Genomic DNA, 21448 nt, shown 5'->3' on the forward strand with positions numbered 1-21448 from the left:
ACAGCCCTGAGATGCCCTACTCACTGCAGACAGGCCCTTGACCTGTCCAGTGCCCCTGTGCCTACAATTAGAACTTGAGAAACAGCTCCACAGGTGGCACCTGGTACAAACGCCTCTGGGCTGGTGGAGCAAATATGTATCTATGCCCCAGGACTGAGAAATTCACAGGCCGCCCCTGGAGGGCAAGCCCCCAGGCCAGCTGAGCAGCTGTTTGCTCATGTTCTGGGCCTCAGAAACTGTCCTGTGGGTCACCTCCTGCAGACACATCCCTAGATCAGCCAAGCAGCTATGCACCATTGTCCCAGGCCCAAGAAGCAGTCCCACAGGCCACCCTTCCAGACCAGCTGAGCAGCCCTGTGTCTGTGTCTCAGAAAAGCCCTGTGCATACCTCCAGACCAGCCAAGTAGACCTTGAACCTACATGCCAGACCTGAGAACCAGCCCCACAGATCACCTCAAGCAAAGATACTCCTAGGCCAGTTGAGCAGTCCTGTGCCTACGTCTCAGGCCTCTGAAACATCCCTGTGGTCTACTGTCTGCAGAAATGCCCCCAGTCCAGCCAAGTAGCTGTAGGTCTGTGTCCCAAGCCACAGAAATAGCTTTATAGGCCTCCCACTGCAGACTCATAACTAGACCAGCCAAGAAGCCATATGACCACAATCCAGGCCTGAGAAACAGCCTGATGGGCTACATATGACAAACATGGCCTTAGGGCAATGAAGCAGTCATAGAGCTGGGTCCCAGACAGACCTGAGAAACTGCTGTGGGTTGTCTCCAGAAGACACATCCTCAGGCCAACCAAGAAGCCAAACAACTGCATAACAGCCCCACAGACTGCCCAGGCAGGCACACCTCCAAGTAACCACATGCCCATTCTACTAGCCAGAATAACAGCCATGTGGCTCCAATCCTGGCGAGCCAGACTCCAAGTTGGCCAACCCACCCTATGCACACACATGCCCCTGACCTGAAAAACAGCTTAGTGAGCCCACTCTGACAAAACTAAATAATCATTGCCACCAATTCTCTCAGCCTAATCCACTGAGAAACTCTCAAATGCCATCATTGTGGCTTATAGCTGGTCACTACATGGAGAACACACTACTACTCTGCCTAGAACAAGGCCAATGCACCCTCCCTGAACTGACATCCCAAGACCCATTCATATAAATAAGTCTTTATTTATGAAACCTACTGCATAACATTTGAAGAGATGACTTTCCTATCAGATGTGTAGAAATCAATGTAGGGACACATCAACATGACAAAGCAAGAAAACATGTCACCACCCCACACCAAAAAAAAAATTCTCCAGTAACAGACCCCAATCACAAGGAAATATATGGAATGCCCCCCCCAAAAAGAATTTAAAATAATAATATTAAGGAATCCTAGTGAGATACAAAGAATGCAGATAGAAAATTCAATGAAATAAGGAAAACAGTTCATGATTTGAATAAGAAATTTAACAAAGAGATAGATATCATAAAAAAGAACTAAACAAATCCTAGAGCTGAATAATTCAATGAATGAAATAAATATACAATTAAGAGATTCAACAACAGACTGGACTAAGTAGAAGAAACAATTTCTGAACTTAAAAGACATGTCCTTTGAAATAACACATGCAGATTAAAAATAAAAGAAGAAAGAATTAGAAAGAATGAAGAAAGATTACAGGATTTATGGACATCATTAAGTCCATACTATGGGCATTGCAGAAGTGAAGAGAAAATGTGAGGGAAACATATTTAAATGAAATAATATCAAAAAACTTCCCAAGTCTAGGGAAAGAGACAGACATCCAGGTTCAGGAAGCTCAAAGAATGCTAAATTGATTCCACCCAAACAGGTCCTGAGGCACATTATATTCAAATTGTCAAAAGTAAAAGACAAAGAAAGAATTTTGAAAGCAGCAAGAGAAAAGTATCAAGTCACTCTCAAAGGAATGTCTATTCAACTATTAGATTAGTAGCAGATTTCTCAGCAGAAACCTTATAGGGCAGGAGAGAATGGGTTGATATTTTCAAAGTGCTTTGAGTTTTCAAAGTGAATAGAAAAAATTGCCAGTCAAGAATATTATTCCCAGTAAAGATATTTTTCAGAAATGGAGGAGAGGAGAAGAGGCCAGCTCATCTCCCATGGGTCCCCACAACTGCTCATCACCAGACAAGGAACCCCTGGCTTGGGCCCACAGCACAGACCCTCCATCCTGGGCTGATTGCACTGAGTGATTGCTGAACTGCATCTCTTTGGGGTGGAGCCCCCGGGAGACAAGCAAGTAACCCTTGGCCACAACCACTACTAAGATCTCTTCCTCTGCTGCCTCCATGGTGAGGAAGAAACATAAGCACTGAGATCACCCCAGAGCTGCAGTGGGCAACTCAGGAGTGCCAAGTCACAATCTACAGCCAGCACTGAAGTGGGAGAGGAACTCTGCAATTTCAGAGCATTGAAAAAGAAAATGCTGCAACTGTGCAGAAACATAGGGAGCTGCATAACCAAGCAAGAGTCTACTGACTGACCAATAAGCCTAAGTGCCACTTGCTGGATCACACCCCAAAGCTTCAACACCAAAAATACCTCACTAACAAGCCTCCCTCTGAAACCAGAGACAAGAAGTCAGCTTCAAATAAAGGCCCTGCACAAAGCCTCAGCCTGGTGAAAACATCCAGAAAAGAAGTGTAGTGATTGTACTCAATCTACACTGCAGTTAAATGCACACCCACAGACAGAGATGAGAAAGAACCAATGCAAGAACTCTAGTAACTCAAAAGGCCAGAGTGTGGTATATCCTCCAAATGACCATACCAGCTCTCCAACAAGAGTTTTTAACCAGGCTGAACTGGCTGGAATAACAGAAATAGAATTCAGAATATGGATAGGAACAAAGATTATCAAGATTCAGGAGGATAGCAAAACCCAATCCAGGAAAAATAAAAATCACAATAAAGCAATACAGGAGCTGAAGTAAAAAATATCTGGTATAAAAAAGAACCTAATGGATCTGACAGAGCTGAAAAACACAATACAAGAATTTCACAATGCAATCACAAATATTGACACCAGAATAAACCAAGCTGAGGAAAGAATCTCAGAACTTGAATACTGGTTCTCTGAAATAAGACAGTCAGACAAAAATAAAGAAAAAAATGAAAAGGAATGAACAAAACTTCTGAGAAATATGGGATTATGACTGGGTGTGGTGGCTCACACCTGTAATCTCAGCACTTTGGGAGGCTGAGGTGGGCCAATCACCTGAGGTCAGGAGTTCAAGACCAGCCTGGCCTATGTGGTGAAACCCTGTCTCTACTAAAAATACAAAATTAGCCAGGCATGGTGGTGCATGCCTGTAGTCCCAGCTACTCAGGAGGCTGAGGCAGGAGAATCACTTGAACCTGGGAGGTGGGGGTTGCAGTGAACCGAGATTGTGCCACTGCATTCCAGGCTGGGCAACAAGAGCAAAACTCCATCTCAAAAAAAAAATTATATATATATATATATATATATATATATATATATATATATATATGGATTTATGTGAAGAGGACAAATTTATGAATCATTGGCATCCCTGAAAGGGAGGGGAAGAAAGTAAACAACTTGGAAAACATGTATCAGTATATCATCCATGAAAACTTCCCCAACCATGCTAGAGAGGCCAACAGTCAAATTCAGGAAATACAGAGAACTCCTGCAAGAGTCTACACAAGAAGATCATCCCCAAGACACAATCATCAGATTTTCCAAGGTCCAGATGAAAGAAAGAATGTTAAAAGCAGCTAGAGAGAAAGGTCAGGTCACCTACAAAGGGAACCCCATGAGGCTAACAGGTGACCTCTCCGCTGAAACCTTGCAAGCCAGAAGAGATTGGAGGCCTATATTCAACACTTTTAAAGAAAAACAATATTCAACCAAGAATTTCATATCCAGCCAAATTAAGCTTCCTAAGTGAAGGAGAAATAAGATCCTATTTAGATAAGTAAATGTTGAGAGAATTCATTACTAGGTCTGCCTTACAAGAGATCCTGAGAGGAGCACTAAATATAGAAAAGAAAGACCACTACTAGCTAACACAAAAACACACTTAAGCACACAGACCAGTGTAATTGTAAAGCAACTAAACAAACAAGCCAACATAATAACCAGCTAACAGCACAATGATAGGATCAAATCCACACATATTAATATGAACCTTGAATGTAACTGGGCTGAATGCCCCACTTAAAAGGCACAGAGAGGCAAGCTGGATAAAAAAGCAAGACCTAATGGTGTGCTGTCTTCAAGAGACTTATCTCACAAGTAATGACACTCATAGGCTGAAAATAGAGGGATGTAGGAAAATCCATCAAGTAAATGGAAAACAGAAAAAAGGAGGAGTTGCCTCTTAATTTCCAACAAAACAGATTTCAGACTCACAAAGATAAAAAAAAGACAAAGAAGGGCATTACATAATGATGAAGGGTTCAATTCAATAAGAAGGCCTAACTTTCCTAAATATATATGCACCCAATACAGAAGCACACAGATTCATAAAGCAAGTTCTTAGCAACCTGAAAAAGACATAGACTCCCACACAATAATATTGAGAGACTTCAACACTCCACTGACAGTATTAGAGAGATCACTGAGGAAGAAAATTAACAAAGATATTCAGGACCTAAACTCAACATTGGACCCAATGGATCTGATAGACCTTTACAGAACTCTCTATCTAAAAACAACAGAATATACATTCTTTTCATTGCCACCTGGCACATACTCTAAAATCGACCACATAATTGGACATAAAATAATCCTCAACAAATGTAAAAGAACCAAAATCATACCAAACACACTCTTAAACCACAGCACAATAAAAATAGAAGTCAAGACTATGAAAATCGCTCAAAACTATGCAATTACATGGAAATTAAACAATATGCTTCTGAATGACTTTTGGGTAAATCATGAAATTAAGGCAGAAATCAAGAAGTTCTTTGAAAATAATGAGAACAAAGATAACAACATACCAGAATCTCTGGGACCCAGCTAAAGTAGCGTTAAGAGGAAAATTCATAGCATTAAATGTCCACATCAGAACATTAGAAAGATCTCAAATTAACCTAACTTCACAACTAAAAGAATTAGAGAAGCAAGAACAAATCGACCCCAAAGCTTGCAGAAGATGAGAAATAACAAAAATCAGAGCTTAACTGAAGGAAATTAAGACAAAAAAAAAATTCAAAAAATCAGTGAATCCAGGAGTTGGCTTTTGGAAAAAATAATAAAATAGGCCACTAGCTAGACTAATAGAGAAGAAAAGAGGGAGGATCCAAATGAATACAATTAGAAATGATAAGGGAATGTTACAACCGATCCCACAGAAATAAAAATAACCATCAGAAACTACTAAGAACACCTCTACACATAAAAACTAGACAACTTAGAAGAGATGGATAAATTCCTGGACACATACACCCTCCCAAGACTGAGCCAGGAAGAAATTAATTCCCTGAATAGGCCAATGACAAGCTCTGAAACTGAATCAGTAATACATAGCCTACAAATAAAAAAAAAGCCTGGGACCTGATAGATTCACAGCAGAATTCTACCAGAAGTACAAAGAAGAGCTGGGACCATTTTCCTACAGAAATGATTCCAAAAAATTGAGGAGGAGGGACTCCTCCCCAACCCATTCTATGAGGCCAACATCATCTTGGTACCAAAACCTGGCACAGACACAACAAGGAGAGATGGATATTCAAATGCAAAAGAATGAAACTGGACCTCTATCTCTCGTCATATAAAAAAATCAACATAAGATTTATTAAGGATTTAAATGTAAGACTTGAAACTATAAAACTACTAGAAGAAAACATAGGGAAAACACTTCAGGACATTGGTCTAGGCAAAGACTTTATGGCTAAGACATCAAAAGCACAGATAATTTAAAAAATAGACAAATCTACTATATTAAACTAAAAAGCTTCTGTGCAGCAAATGAGGCAATCAATAGAGTGAAGAGATAACCTGTTGAATGGGAGAAAATATTTGCAAAGTATTCATAGACAGGGACTAATAGCCACAATATACAAGGAAGTAAAACAACTCAAAAATAAAAAACAAATAAAATCTCACTAAAAATTGGACAAAAGGCATGAATAGGCAATTTTCAAAAGAAGACAAAGAAATGGCTAACGTGTATATGAAAAGAACTCAACATTACTAATCATCAGAAAAGTGCAAATTAAAACCACAATGAGATACCATCTTACCCCAATTAGAATGGCTATTATTAAAAAGACTAAAAATAACAGATGGTGGTGAAGATGTGGAGAAAAGGGAACTCTTATATATTGTTGGCAGAAATGGAAATTATTATAACTACTATGGAAAACAGTATGGAAATTGCAAAAATCTAAAAATAGAACTACCATATGATCTAGCAGTATATCAAAGGGATACCTGCATTTGTGTGTTTATTGCAGCAGTATTCACAATTGTAAAGATATAAAACAAACAGATGAATGGATAGAGAAAATGTAGTATATATACCCAATGAAATACTATTTGGTTATAAAAAAAGAGTGAAATCATGTCACTTGTAGCAACATGGATAGAACCAGAGGTCATTATGTTAAGTGAAATAACCCAGACACAGAAAGACAATGTCACTTATATGTAGGAGCTAAAAAAGTTGATCTCATAAAGGTAGAGAATAGAGAGTAGAATGGTAGATACTAGAGGCTGGAAAGAGTGAGTGGGTGGTGGGGGATGAAGAGAGATAGGTTAACGGGTACAAACATACACTTAGATACAAGGTGTAAGTTCTGTCATTCAACAGCAGAGTGACTATGGTTATTGATAGCAAATTGTATATTTCAAAGTAACTGGAAGAGAGGACTTGAATTGTTCCTAATATATAGAAGTGACAAATACTCAAAGTACTGGACACCTCAAATACCCTGACTTGTTCATTACACATTCTGTGCAAGTAACAATATCACATGTACCCCATAAATAGGTAAAATATAATGCATCAGTAAAAAAATAGCATATTTACACTCTCTTCCTCTTTTCATTTCAATGGCTTGTAATTTGTCTAGGTATTATTCCTATTTCAACTAAAGCTATTTACCTTTTTCTGCTATCAGAAATTGGTAAATCTGGAGTGTTATTAGTTCTCCTAATACTGGTTTTTGTTCTGGTGTCCACTTATAACTCTATTCTTTTATTTTCCTAAACTGCTTGTATGAAAGGACTTCTGATCTCTTAATTCTGGACTAATTCATTATACAACATATGGTGCAAGAATCTGACTACTTCTTTGTCTCTAAAGTAGTTACATCTAAACATTTATGTACTGAAATCCATATTATTTTGTTAGAAATTATTTTTTCTCCTTTACTTTATAATTAGGGCATTATACCAAGTTGTTTGTGAAATTATATGTAGTAGGTTATGTTATCCATGAATTAATTCTAATTTTAGGATAATAAATAGAGTGTTATAAAATAATCTACCACTCAAAGCAGGATTGAGAATCCCTGTCCAAGAGAATAGAGATCTCTATTCTGGAGAAGGGAGAAAGACAGGAGGAAAATATAATTTCTACATACTATCTTCCAGACTTTCTTAAAACCTACATCTACCATCTGATGGTAGAGGAATGAATAAAGGCTTTGAAATTTCTCAGCACTGGCTTTCAATAAGTATTAGTCTGTCATTGACTAGCTATGTGACCTTGTGGAAGTTACTTAAACTTCCTAAGCCTTGGTTTATCTATAAAATGGCATGAATCATTTCTTTCCTCCTAAGGATGCCATAAGAATTTCGGAGCTAACACAAGGACAAATCGTATACAGTGAGGGACTAACCTATATTTGGTATTTAACAAATATTAAGGCACTTCCACTTTACCACCTCCATGCCCAGGGATGCAGCTAGCTCCAATGGTATCTTTGTGCAAATGAAGAAACAGTGCAGGTTTATTAAGATGGGAGCTGGCCCTTGCTGAAGCAAATAATTTGGTGAGTGGAACACTCTCTCTGCCTCCATCCAGAATCAGAGAACTTGTGTAATCAGAGACCTTGTGAATATTCTACTTCTTTCCAGTTAGACTCCAATGCTAAAAGGATGAGTTTTCATACATCTACTAGAGTCCAAGAACATGATTACCATTACCAAAGTTCCAGATGTATGGCTGTCTGATCCATGATATGGTTTTGTTGCCTCTCAAGCTCCCAGGTAGAGAAGATAGCATGGACCTTCTGGATTCCTCAGTCATTCTGGGCAAGAACAGGTCCTCAGGGGAACTTCCAGTAAGCCTGGATCTCTCATGTATTATTTCCATGAGTTGCCACTCTCACATGGGGACTTCAACCAAGAAAATGAAGGGTGTAACTAAGACTGGCTGCTAAGCAACAGCCCCACTCTGGAAGTCCCTCTTCAAGTCATTGTGACATTGATTTGTGCAAGGCAGCATTGTGGTTTAAAGAGAGCCAGAGAGGCCTAATTTTTGAGAATGAGGTCCACTAATTACCAGCTCTGTGATCCTTGGCAAGTTGCTTAGCCTCACAAGGTCTTGATTTCCTCACCCTGAAACCTGGGGACAATACTCACTAAGTAGGAGATAACCTATATAAAGTACATTGCCTGATGCTTGAAATATTCAGCTTGTTTTTCTTTTCTTGTACAGCTAAATGTTTAATAAATCAGTACAGAAGGCATCAGGAGACACCAAATATGGTCAGGTCACCGCACAGCAATGATTGGGATGCAAGTCATCTACAGGCTCACCACCATTTGTCCTTCCTGGTAGAGAATGGACAAGAGACTTTTGTAAATTTATGTCCTGTTTTTTAGACTATAGTGGGAAGGCAGAGAATTTCTCTTGCATGTGACTCTTTTCAGTTGCTTTCAAATCAAAATAATACTTATTTTGAGGTGGCATATTCTGGTCTCTTACATTGTATTCAAACAGGTTGCTGCTACTTCTCTATTGTTATTAATCTTTTTATCATCTTCTTATTCCTCTTAGCACAGTCAGGGCATAACATGTTATCTTCTATCCCTGGGGATGGGAAATTGCAGGCAGGTAACAAGAAGAGAGAATTCATCCTCCTGTGAGTGGTAGGCACCCAGGACTGACCTGCATGAAACTGCAGGCCTACCCAACCCTTTGTGTCTGCTGAGAGAAGTCTGCCATGGACCACACACCACCTGACATGAGGGGTCAGCTTGTTAATTCCTATCTCACTTCCTTTACCACATTCATTTATTAATTCACCAAGTATTTATTCTCTTATAATATGCCAGGCCTTGTTCTAGGCAGTGAGAATGTTGCAGTGAACAGAAATGCCTTTCCTCATGGAGGTTAATACTAGTGAGGGAGGTAGACGATAAAAAAGGTAAATACGTTAAATGAATTGTAGGTCAGGTAGTGACAAGTGTCAAGAAAGGGCAAAAGAAGCACAGCAGGCAGAGGTGGAGAAAGGGGGTTTCAAAATCAGGTTGAGTGGCCAGGAAAGACCTCACTGAGAAGGTGACTTCCAGGAAAAGCCTGAAGAAAGTGAGGGAAAGAGTCAAATGGAAATCTATGGAAAGTGTGTTCTAGCTTGTATGAAGGCCCTGAGGCAACACATGCCTGGAATACTTGAGAAACAGCAAGAAGATGACATAGTTGGAATGGAGTGAGTGAGAATTGTTGGAGGTGAGGTCAGAGTGGTCAGGGGAGCTAGCTCATGCTCACCCTCTTTTTGCACATAGTAGGTGCACAGTAAACATGCATTTGAATGACCAATTAATATGTAAAAATAGGAAGAAAAATGGAGGGGACACTACTTTTTTGGCTGCAATAATTTTCCTGTTCTAGAAATGGTGGTAGAATTCATCTTTGTGGGAAAATAGTGGCATTGAAAAAGGTGCTAGTTTTGAAAACCACTTTGATTTAGCCACTGGACACTATGTTGTTCAAAGACGCTCTTCCTCAAAGCCAACAGCTGATGTCATGTCATTTTTTCATTAACTCCAGAGCCCCACATCCCCATGTCTCCCCTCAGTGCTATTCACTTTAGTAGTGACCTAAATAGGAAACTCCTTTCAAAAGCCACCACCAAAATTTCTATGCTCTATTTTACTCCAGATTTCATCATTCTTTGACTAGAAATATAACGACATTACTAGTGATACCCACTTTTACTGTCTCTTGCCTTCCTCTGTTCATTGAAGACACAAGTCCCCCACTTCTGTCTTCAATCTTCAAGGCATATCACAAAGGTGCTCAGTCAATCCATTGGCTACCATCACCATGAGTGCCATTTTCCTATATTCTTTAATCCTATTCCAGCCTCATCTCATCAATGTTGAATTTAGATCCTGTCATCAACCCCATCCCTATTATCACTTTCCAATGGCTTCACAGCCACTTACAATAAAATACAAACTTCTAACCATGTTTCAAGCCCTTGAATGATCTGACCCCTGCCTATTTCTTCCCTGTGCCCACCACCTCATGGCCATACTGGGCTTCTTGTATCTAACACTCCATGTTCATTTCCACCTCAAGGACTTTGTACTTAGTCCCTCTGCCCAAAACACACTTTTCCCAGATCCCAAAACAGACAACTCTTTTTGACTGTCAAGGCCGTCTTGTATAGGACCTCCTCAGAGAAGCCTTCTGGGATTGCTCCAAATAAAGTAGTCTCCTCTTTTGGTCACTTTCTATCACTGTTTAATTTTTCTCATTTGTTCATTTGCTTATTTATCATCTAACACTTCCACTAGCAAAATATAATCCCCATGAGAGTAGAGTATGTCTTATTTACCACTATGTCTTCAGTACCTAGAATATCACCTGACACATAATAATCAATAAATGGTGTGAGTTTATGAATGAATGATGTTGCCCAGAGAGTGGTGTGCACCTCATCACTGCCACCAGTGCTGTCATCTCCCATGAGAACAATGTGGTGTGTGTCAAGGGAGGCAAGTAAAACATAGTAGATAAGACTGTGAGCTCTGGGGCCAGTCCACCTGGCTATGTATCTGGCTCTGCAACTAGCTAGCTGTGTGATTTGGGGCAGGTTAATTAATTCATCTCTACTTCAGTTTCCTGGAGTTAATGTTATCCACCTCATAAAGTTGCTAGGAAAACTAAATAGGAAAATACATGTAAAACACTTAGAACAGTTTGACACATAGTAAGAATGCCAGAAAAAAGAAATGAGCCCTTATATTCTCATTACATTATTTAGGTTTCTTTCATTTGCATGTAAAAGAAGCAAACTTTAGTCAGCTTAAGCAGCAAAGAGGAATTTATTATGTAATTATAGGGATATTTCACAAAATCCATAGGCAAAAGTGCATCTGGGCCTCAGGAAGGAACTATAATCAAGAGCTAGAAAGCTATTTATCTGGCCAGGCGTGGTGTCTCACGCCTATAATCCCAGCACTTTGGGAGGCCAAGGTGGGTGGATCACTTGAGGTCAGGAGTTTGAGACCAGCCTGACCAACATGGTGAAACCTCGTCTCTACTAAAAATACAAAAATTAGCTGGACATGGTGGCATGTGCCTGTAATCCCAGATACTTGGAAGGCTGAGGCAGGAGAATCACTTGAACCCGGGAGGCGGAGGTTGCAGTGAGCCGAGATCATGCCACTGCACTGCAGCCTGCCGATAGAGCGAGACTTCATCTCAAAAAAAAAAAAGAAGAAGAAGAAGAAGAAGAAAGCCATCTATCAGTAAATGTTCTCTCTCATCTCACATCCTGGCTTTTGTCTGTAGCTCAGCTCTGCATCTAGGACAACTTTTCCTTCCCCCTAGTCCCTTGCTACAGCTCCTGAGCTTACATATTGCAGACCCACCCACACGAGTGATGACAGGCAATTCCTTGTTCCGAGCTGCAAATTCTGAGGTGTGATAATCTTATTGGCCCTCTTGAGCCTGATGTCTATCCCAGTCTATCAGCCAAGCCATGGGAGGGGGTATGCATACAAGCACAGCAGCTGGTGGCCATCACTACAATTCCAATGGTAGGTGTCATCTCCTGAGAAAGGGAGCCTGGTTGGCCCATGGGCTAGGCAGACACCCTAAATGGAGTCTACTGCACAAATCTTCCCAAAGCTGCCAGTCCAGGAGGTGTTGGACCAGCTCTAGGTCTTCAGTAGAAGTGGAGAGGATGTCCCAGTCTTCCACTCCTTGAGCAAGCCAGGCAGCACTGCTTATGTCCCCCAATCTTACAGAAGCACTTCAGCTCCTTCCTGAGGAAAATTGCCTGGTGACAGACCTATCCTCTTCATATCCTCATCCCTCCCATGCACCAAACATTCAGACATTTCCTCCTTACAGCTTCCAACCTTCATGCAGATGAACACAGGCAGATAGAAGACTGTGGCGCTGTTAGCTCCACCACTTCCTCTCACACTCTACTCCACCACTCCACTCCCATGCATAGCCCCTATTTTCATATCTGGAAGAGGTTTCCACCCAAATCACTTAAAAGCAAGGACAGTCATGTTTTGACTGCTGATTTTATTGCAGGACTTTAGGTAGGGGCCACATGTCCTAAGCAAAAGAGACTGGAACTCTAGGGAATATAGACCAGGTCAGGTTTATGCCCAGTTGCAGCAATCACAGCTGGTGTCGAAGACAAGCCCGGCCTGGCAGTTCTGCTGGTACGTGACTCCATTCACGCAGTGCCAGAAGGCATTTCTGTTATTTGCCACGGGGTAGAGGCCGTTGGCTCTGCCAGCACAGAATCCACTGCCTCCCGAGCTGCCTCCAGAGCTGCTACTCCCGCTCCCGTTCCCGCTGCCACTGGGAGCAGCAGTTATTGGCTCAATGGGCTGAGCTGGAGCCATGCAACCTGAAACATACAGCAGTAAGAGCAGACTAGTGGGCTTGGGAGAGGCTCTAAGCTTCACCTAGAGGTGAAGAGAACTGTGGGAGTGGAAGTGTGGAGGTGGAGTGCAGTTGGCTCTGGATCCCTGCAACTGAGAAGAGAAAGTAGCTCCATATTCAGGAGATAAGTAAAGCTATTGTGTCAAGCCAGCCTGGCTTTTAATTGTAAAAAAAGGTTGCTCTTTCCTTATAACATCTAAATCATTCAAAAAAAAATTTACTAACCACCAAATGTATGCAAAACACTTTACTAGAATCTGGGCATAAATGGTGAACAAATAAATTCTAGGAAAAATCTGGAAAAAATTTAGAGAATTGATACATCCCCTGAATCACTGATTAGAGATATGTGAGCATTGGTGAGGGTTTCTTAAATCTCCCCAGGTGGGCTGACAAAGATTTTGAATAAGGGATTCATAGAGAAGCAGATACTTATATTGATGTTAGTGTAATTTCTTGAGGCTCTTCCACACCCTTAAGACTTAGCAGACTTAGAACACCCACCCAGTTAGTCCTGGCTTCCCATAAGTGCACAATGTTCCTGACATGGCCATTCAAGGGTAAAACCTGTCTCTCATCTGGGCAAGAGCGGTGAGGTGAAGTGGAAAGAGGATCCCTGGGCAGGGGGGAGGTGGGAAGACATCAGGGTTGCTTTTTGAGTTGGAGAAGGGGTATTTATACACCTGGGCATTCCCCCTCAGTCACTTACTTGCACTCTGCAGGCCGAGGGCCTTCTTCAGGGTGGAGATTAGGGGAAACTTGCCCTGGTTGCAGAAAGTGCCAGTGAAGTCATCCAGATCAATGGCCCAGACCATGGCGCCTCCAAATTTGTTGTGCGTAAGCCATTGAGCCTGTTTAAAGAAAGAGGATAACAGGAATCACTTGCTTTCCTGGGACTCAGGGCTGGGACCTCAGCACATTTAAGGGACTGATCTTACCTTAATATCGAAGCTCTTGACGTTGTCATAGCCAACCCACACATTGCCCTGATAGGCATAAGGCACTTCCTGAGGGGCATCCCATTCCTGAGTGGCTCCATTTTTCAGGAAGGTACAGATCTTTCAAAAGTCAAGAGATTCAAATCTTTTAAATGTTACTCCCATTAAAGAAAAACATGTTTCAAATTTTTCTTCTTTCATGTCTCCAGTTGGGGTTTTGCTCAATTTCTAGTTACAGGTTTTTATTTGTAGTAAAGAGGATCAAGTTGCTTGTCAAATGATTTTGGGAACCCACAGTAATATGAGAGGTATATTTATTTTATTACCTGTGTGCTAATATAAATTACATTTAAAAGGTAGTCTGTTGTGTGAAGGGATATTATGCATTGTTAAATGCTATTCATTTGGATTATGTAAATGAATGCTATTTAAACACTTTAAGCAGCTGTGTTTAAAGCATTTAGGTAGGAGACAGAATGAACATTCAAGATTTCAGCAGATTGTAGCCCTAAGGCACAGTGCACGGAATTCACAGAGCACTTTTCAGTCCAATCTACATACCTCGTAGTAAGCCCAGATCCCAGACTCCTTGGTATAGGGCCCAGCAGGACCAGCACCAGAGGTGGGGGCACCAATTCCAGTGTTGGAGGGGTTGCTCAGGATGAAGTTGTGTCCATAGGTAGGGAATCCAACGATGAGCTTCTCAGCTGGTGCTCCATTGTCCTTCCAGTAGTTCATGACATAATCCTGCAATGTCAGTGGGTTAGTTACAGGGCCCAACCAGCTGAGGACCCAGTACTTAGTTATATTAGTCCCCTATTCCGACAGGTAAAACTCTATGCTGTTAATTCCAGATGGATTAGTATTTTTTTCAAAACATTTTGGTGAAGTTGTAGTTAATGAAATACGATCAACTTGAGGACAGTTGTTTAAGTGAGACACTTGCAGAATTTATGTTTACTTTGTGTCCCAGTCTCTGTGTGAAATTAAATGAGAATATTTAATTAATTATGGCAGCCTAATTTCCCATTTGAGAAAACCACTAAACTTATGATGCCTTTTGTGCCTGAATCTCTATGTGATTTTCATCATCATCTCTGGTCTGCTCTTGCATCTGTACAGGGACTCACCACATTGAGGTAGGCGTTGCTGCCAGTGTCAGTTGGGTATTTGTAGAGGGGGCTGTTCTCTCCAGTGTAGCCCTCCCAGGAGCCATGGAGGTCATAGGTCATGACATGGATGTAGTCCAGGTACCTGAGTTGGGGTAGAGGATTTAAAATCATTCTGATGGTCATTTCCCACACCTATGCAGGCACAGGACACCACTTCTAAAGTCTCCTAAACAAGGTCCCTGAATAGCAAGCCAGACCAAGGACAAGTCTAGTGTGCCCGAGTGACACCTCCAGGAGTTTGAAGATAAGGCACATCACTCACTGTGACAGTTGGGGGATCTCATAGCCAGACTGGATATTGGAGATGCCAGCAGCTACTGCAGCAGTGACCATCAGCCTGGGCTTGTTGATCTGCTTGGCCTCCTGCTCAAAAGCTTCACGCATTTCCTACAGAATAATAAGGCATAATAGGACATCTATGATGCTGATTTTAGCTCCTTAAATAATACTAATAAACATATGTCTGTATAATGCTTCTCTCTCTTAAATTGCTTTCACATATTTTATTTTACTTTAGTCTCTCAACAACCAAGTAAAGTAGACCGGATAGATAATATTATTGAATTTTCTGGCTATCTAATATACATAAGAGTTAGGACACTTCACCAAAGTCCCACACTGAGTTAGTAGGTAGGTCATGACCAAAACCCAGGTCCCAGATGACAATCAGGGCTCCATTGTATCTCTATACTTTGAAGCTCTAGTTGCAGTGATACCCTACATCCAGCAGCATAGAAATTTGTTTCATAAAGTAGATGAACTACTTTATAGGACTGACATCCCATCAAATAAAATGGTGTATTGGCCAATAAGGAAGGCGGTAACAGCTAGATGATAGGTTCCCATTCAATACTAGAGACTAATCCACCTGTATCTGTGCGACTGTAATCTCATTTGGAGTACTGGGTTTAGTTCTTATCATTGCACTATTAGGGTGCGCCAGAGTATGTTCCAGTGAAGGCTGGCTCTGAAAATTGTCATGTGATTATTGATTGAAGGAATTAAGATATTTAACTGGAATAAGAGAAATTATAGGCAAGGTATTTACAGCTGTCTTAAGACATTAAGCCCATATACTGCAAAAGGTGCAGTCTTATTCTCTGTTGCTTCAGCAGGAAGAACTAGAAACAATGACCAGAAGTTATAAATTATGACTAGAGGCATGTTCCAGCCAAGAAAGAGATATTCCTTTATGATCATTAGGGCAATTCAACAAATAAGTAAATTGACTTTTCACCTGTTACTTAACATTGAAACTATTCAGAGGCTGGGTGACGATATGTTACATAGAATGGTATAGCAAACAATCTGTCTTGGGAGACAGTAAGTCTAAAAACCAAGTATATCAAGTCAAGCTTTTTTGTCCTGAACTCCAGATTGATATTTATCTGATGTCTACTGGGCACTCCGTTAGGATGCTCTACAGATACCTCATACTCATCAAGTTCAAGGTCAATTTTTCTTCTTTCAAATCTACACTTCTTCCTGTATTTACCATCTTAGTTAATAGCATTAAAATCAAACCCATCCTCAAAGTCAGAAAATTGGAGGTCCTCTCCATTTCCTATTTCCAGTTGATCTCCAAATCTTATTGATTCTATCCTCTTGATATCTCTTATATACATCCTCTTCTTCCCTCAGTGTTAGAGCCTTTGTTGGGGCCCTGATCATTTCTTGCTTGATTTACTGCAATAACCTCCTAATTCTATCCATGCCTTCTCATCTCCTTCTAATTTATCCTCTATGGTAAAAGCCAGCTCTCTACTATTTAAAATTCTTCAAAACAGTCCCATTGCGTCAAAGGTAAAGTGCAAATTCCTGAACATAATATAAAAGTTCTCACATTATCTGGTTCTTCATGCAACTTCACAGCCATTATCACCCACTTGCTCACACTTATCTGTATATCATTTGTGCCATTCCCATCCTCACTTAATTGGTTAACACCAGTTTCTTTCAAGACTGAGCCCAAGCATCCCTTTCTCTAGGAAACACTTTCTGATCCTGCCCCAGAGCAGAATTAGTTACCCTCTTTCCTTGTTACTTTTGTACTCTGCAGACCTCTAACATGGCATTTATCACAATGCACTGCCATTGTTCATATTCTTTCAGTCTTCCACCTCAGAAGAAGTTCTTCAAAGCCAAGGATAGTGTCTTATTCTTACATTTAGCCTGACAATGTCTGCCACAGAATATGTACTCAGTAATAACGGGCAGCCTAGTGTAATGCTTAGAAGCAATGGACTCTGTAGCCAAACTGCAGAGGAAGTTATGATTCCTACTAGTTGTGTGATCTTGGGCAAGTTGCTTAAATCCTCTCTACTTTAGTTTCCTCATCTGTAAAATAAAGATTATAACACTTATAGTATGTATGCCATAGAGTAAATATGAAGATGAAATGAGTTATGGTTCTTAAAACAACATGTAGAGCAGTGCCTGGCACAGAGCTCACATGTTGCTTTGTTGTTGCTATTAAATGTTTGTTTAATGAACGCACGATATATAAGACTCTTTGCAATGCTAATATTCTATCAGTTTAAATTCAAGTTTTGTTTTACCCTAGAGCCACCCAATTCTCCTCGGAAAGAAAGACTTTGAATCTTTTAGGGCTAAAGACTGGGACTTCCTTCCCCACCTGCACCAGGACAGTGAAGAGATGCTTGTCCTGAGGAGGGCTCCCACAAGAGCCAGGGTACTCCCAGTCAAAGTCCAGCCCGTCAAACTCATACCGGCGCAGGAATTTGATGACTGAGGTGATGAAAGTCTGGCGGTTCTCAGGAGTAGAAACCATGGCAGTGAAACTGAGGGAGACCCAAAGAAGGCAGGGTGAGACCTTGGTGGTCCCAACACCTTGGAGTAAAATCAAGCTCTCAATTTCTGCCTCAGAGCTCTTCATCAGGACCCATAGCCCAGAGTAAAGCATGTTCTTGGTTTTCTCCTCTCCTTCCTTTGTAATCACTACTCTTCCCAGCCATGGTATCTTAACATTCCCTTTATTTTGTTATCCCCCCAACTCTGCTCTTTCTCCCAAGTTGCCCTTGTTTCTTTGGATACCTGGCAAACCCAGCACACTGTGTTCCTTCCCCAGACATGTACCCTCCAAGAAGTCCTCTTGTTTATTTGTGTGATTTTCTCATTCCTCCCCCCACCAGAAGATAAATAGAGGGAAGCATTATAACACTCTCCTCAGGGTTTGTACTCTTGAAATACTTTAAGAAGAGGTTGTTTGGGAACCTCAGTAAGTAAACCTCTGTGGATAGGGCCCCCAAATGTCCACCAAATTAAATGTATGAAATAAATTGTGTTCCACTTAATAATGAGGTTCTGGTGTAGCAATATATTTAATTCACATATTTGTTTATGTACATCCTCAATACCCTGTCTTAGATTGTGAAGTCTAAAGGGACAGTGATCACATGGGGCTAACTTGTTTCCCATAGCAAACGAACAACATGCTCTCCGTAGAAGACTTACGGGGCAGTCCCGAAGTTCCAGCCTCCAATGGCCAGGAGAGTTTTCAGCTGGCTGTTCCTGTAAAGCAAAGGATAGAAACAGATAAACTTCAAAATTCATGACTCCCTCCATTTAAAATACATTGCTTTAGTATTGGATCTGGTCAGATATTTTTGTTTTGCCTTTTGTAGAACAATTTTCCTCCTCTACTGAAAACTTCCTTTATAAAAATTCTTTGTGTTGTTCCTGTCATGAATGCACTCAGGGTTCCCTAGGGAAATCTAAATTTTGAAACTGGGCTTTAAAAAATATTGTGTGTTGGCAGTATCTTTGATTGTGTAAGTTTAAGAAGCATGAATAGCTAATATAATATTCTATTCTATCAGATAAAATGGTAAATGTTGCTTGAGCTTAATTACATTTTTAGCCTCTGTAATGTGAAAATAAATTAATTGGCTTGAAATTATACACATTCTCTTGAATAGAGATTCCCAAACATTAACATACATAATAATTAAGTGCAAGGGTTGTGGTAGGACAACATTAAAAATCTGGGTTTATCGCCCCTTCCCCTGAGATTCCAATTCGGTTGGATTGCAGTAGGGACTAACACTTACTCAAGTACCTCACATGATTTTGAGGCAAGTAGTCAATGGACCACACTTCAAGAAACACTGCTGTAAAGGAGTTTATTTACTCTTAGTCATTGTAACTTAAATTCTAGTAGCTGTATTCACGATAATGCCATTACTGATAGTAGCAATCACCTGTAGCTTTCCTTCTCTTAAATATGACTAAACTGAACAAAGTCAACTCAGAATGGATTAAAGATCTAAATTTATGACCTCAAATTGTAAAACTACTGAAAGAAAACCTTAAAAAAAAGCTCCAAGAGCTACAGCAAGAATTTTTTGGATATGACTGGAAAGTGCAGCAACAAAAGCAAAAATAGACAAATGGGATTACATCAAGCTAAAAAGCTTTTGCATGACAAAGGAAACAGAGTGAAGAGACTACCTATGGAATGGGAGAAAATAGTTGGAAACCATATGTCAAGTAAGGAGTTAGTATCAAAAATATATAGGAAATTTATACAACTCAGTAGTAAGAAATCAAATAACCTGATTAAAAAATGGGCCAAGGACTTGAAAAGACATTTCTCAAAAGAAGACATACCAATGGTCAACAAGTGTATAAAAAATGCTCAACATCACTAATCATCAGAGAAATACATATCAAAATCAAATGAGATACCACTCAATCCAGTTAGAATGGCTGTTATCAAAAAGATGAAAGGTAAGTGTTGGAAAAGACATGGAAAAAAAAGGAACTCTTGCCCACTGTTGGTGGGAATGAACATTAGTATACCCATTATAGAAAATAGTATAGATGTTCCTCAAAAAATCAAAGAAATAACTACCATATGATCCAGCAGTTACACTACTGGGTTTACATCCAAAGGAAATGAAATCAGTGTGTTGAACAGATATCTGAATTTCCATGTTCATTGCAGCACTATTCACAGTAGCTAAGATGTGGAATCAATCTAAGTGCCCCTCAATGGATGAATGGACAAAGAAAATGTGGTCTTTATATACAATGAATACTATTAAGTCTTAAAAAAGAGGCAGAAATCCTGCCATTTGCAGCAATATGGATAAACCTGGAGGATATTATGTTAAGTGAGATAAACTAGGCACAGAAAGACATATACCACATGATCTCACTTATAAGTGGAATCTAAAAGAAGTTGAACTCATAGAAGTATACAGTAGAATGGTGGTTAGCAGAGGCTGGGGGTGGTGCGGGGATGGGGGTTGGGGGGCATGTTGGTCAAAGGATACAAAATTTCAGTTAGAAATGAGGAATAAGTTGCAGAGGTCTATTGTACAACATGGTTACTATTGTTAGTAACAATATATTGTATTTTGAAAATTGCAAACAGTACATTTTAAGTGTTCTCACCACAAAAAACATTAAGTATTTGTGGAAATGCATATGTTGATAGTTCGATTGAGCCATTCCGCACCGTATACATATTTCAAAACATTACATTGTCCATAATAAACACATACAATTTTTGTCAATTATAAAAGAAAAATGAAATGCAGAGTCTTGGTCCCCATCTCAGATCCATGGATCTGAACTACATTTTAAGAAGCATTAATGTTTGGGAAGTACTGAAAAAGGGGATACCAAATTAAATATCTCCCTTCTCCTACTTATTTTTCAGGCCATTGAAAGCTTGGTAGAGAGTCACATCATTCCATTCGATGGTGGTGATCTCGTTGTTCTGCATCCCAGCAAAGGCGTAGATCAGGTGGGTACAGAGGCAGGGGTCGATGTCGTCAGGCATGAAGCGCCCCAGGCCTGGCCGGTACTGGGCCCAGTTGGTGAAGTAGCATGTCAGCTGGTAGGCAGAGCCTGTGTGTAGTCAGCAGGAGGGACAATGGCCTGGTTTAGGATCCACTGAAGTGTGCGGTGAGTTTTGGCCCTGCCTCTGTTTCCCTCCCTGTGCCTCAGATGCCTGATCTCTGTGTGGAGGTAGTTAGTATGAACACTCTTGCAAATGCATCCTAAGATTCTAACTCAGAACTGGTCATTAACTTGGAGTTGTTTATTTTTAACTTTCACAGACTCATTTTGGGATTTTGGATAAGCCTAGCTAGCAGCCTTCTAAGAAAAGATGCCCATAGTCCTATGGAGCCCAGTGAGTACCAGTTTATAATTCAGATGGTCATGCTGAAGAGGATAGCAGTGACAGCCAATCCAAAACACTAGATTACTCCCAAATCAAACCCATCTGTCTGTGAAGCAAACAGCGGCTCTCTTTCCGTAGTATGGTTTATCTCGTATATATACATTCAATGATAAAACATGGAGTCCATGACTTACCGAGCTGCAAATTCAGTACAAGGACAAGACCTGGATAGAAAGAAAAAGCATGTACTTTGAACTGATTGTCTGTACCCCGTAGAATCTAATTCTGAAGGATCGATTGCC

At 40.4% G+C, this 21448-nt stretch overlaps 2 protein-coding genes across 2 annotated transcripts in view; both read right to left on the reverse strand.

Annotated features, from left to right (window-relative positions):
• CIMAP3 (ciliary microtubule associated protein 3) overlaps positions 1–8386 on the reverse strand; it is a 28332-nt gene extending 19946 nt beyond the window's left edge. The window contains exon 1 of the mRNA XM_055114488.2: positions 8166–8386. Coding sequence (XP_054970463.1) covers positions 8166–8334 — 169 coding nt within the window. The 5' untranslated portion in view covers positions 8335–8386. The remainder of the gene's footprint in view (positions 1–8165) is intronic.
• A 4207-nt stretch (positions 8387–12593) lies between these two features.
• CHIA (chitinase acidic) lies at positions 12594–20846 on the reverse strand. The gene is made up of 9 exons (XM_003810676.5): positions 20668–20846; positions 18467–18523; positions 17628–17793; positions 15255–15379; positions 14951–15074; positions 14382–14567; positions 13821–13940; positions 13592–13733; positions 12594–12847 (listed from the first exon to the last, which is right to left on the reverse strand). The coding sequence occupies exons 1-9, from the start codon at positions 20799–20801 to the stop codon at positions 12594–12596; spliced, it is 1308 nt and encodes a 435-aa protein (XP_003810724.4). The 5' UTR covers positions 20802–20846.
• Between the last annotated feature and the right edge of the window lie 602 nt (positions 20847–21448).

This window comes from Pan paniscus, chromosome 1 (assembly GCF_029289425.2).
Source record: "Pan paniscus chromosome 1, NHGRI_mPanPan1-v2.0_pri, whole genome shotgun sequence".
Lineage (NCBI taxonomy): Eukaryota > Metazoa > Chordata > Mammalia > Primates > Hominidae > Pan > Pan paniscus.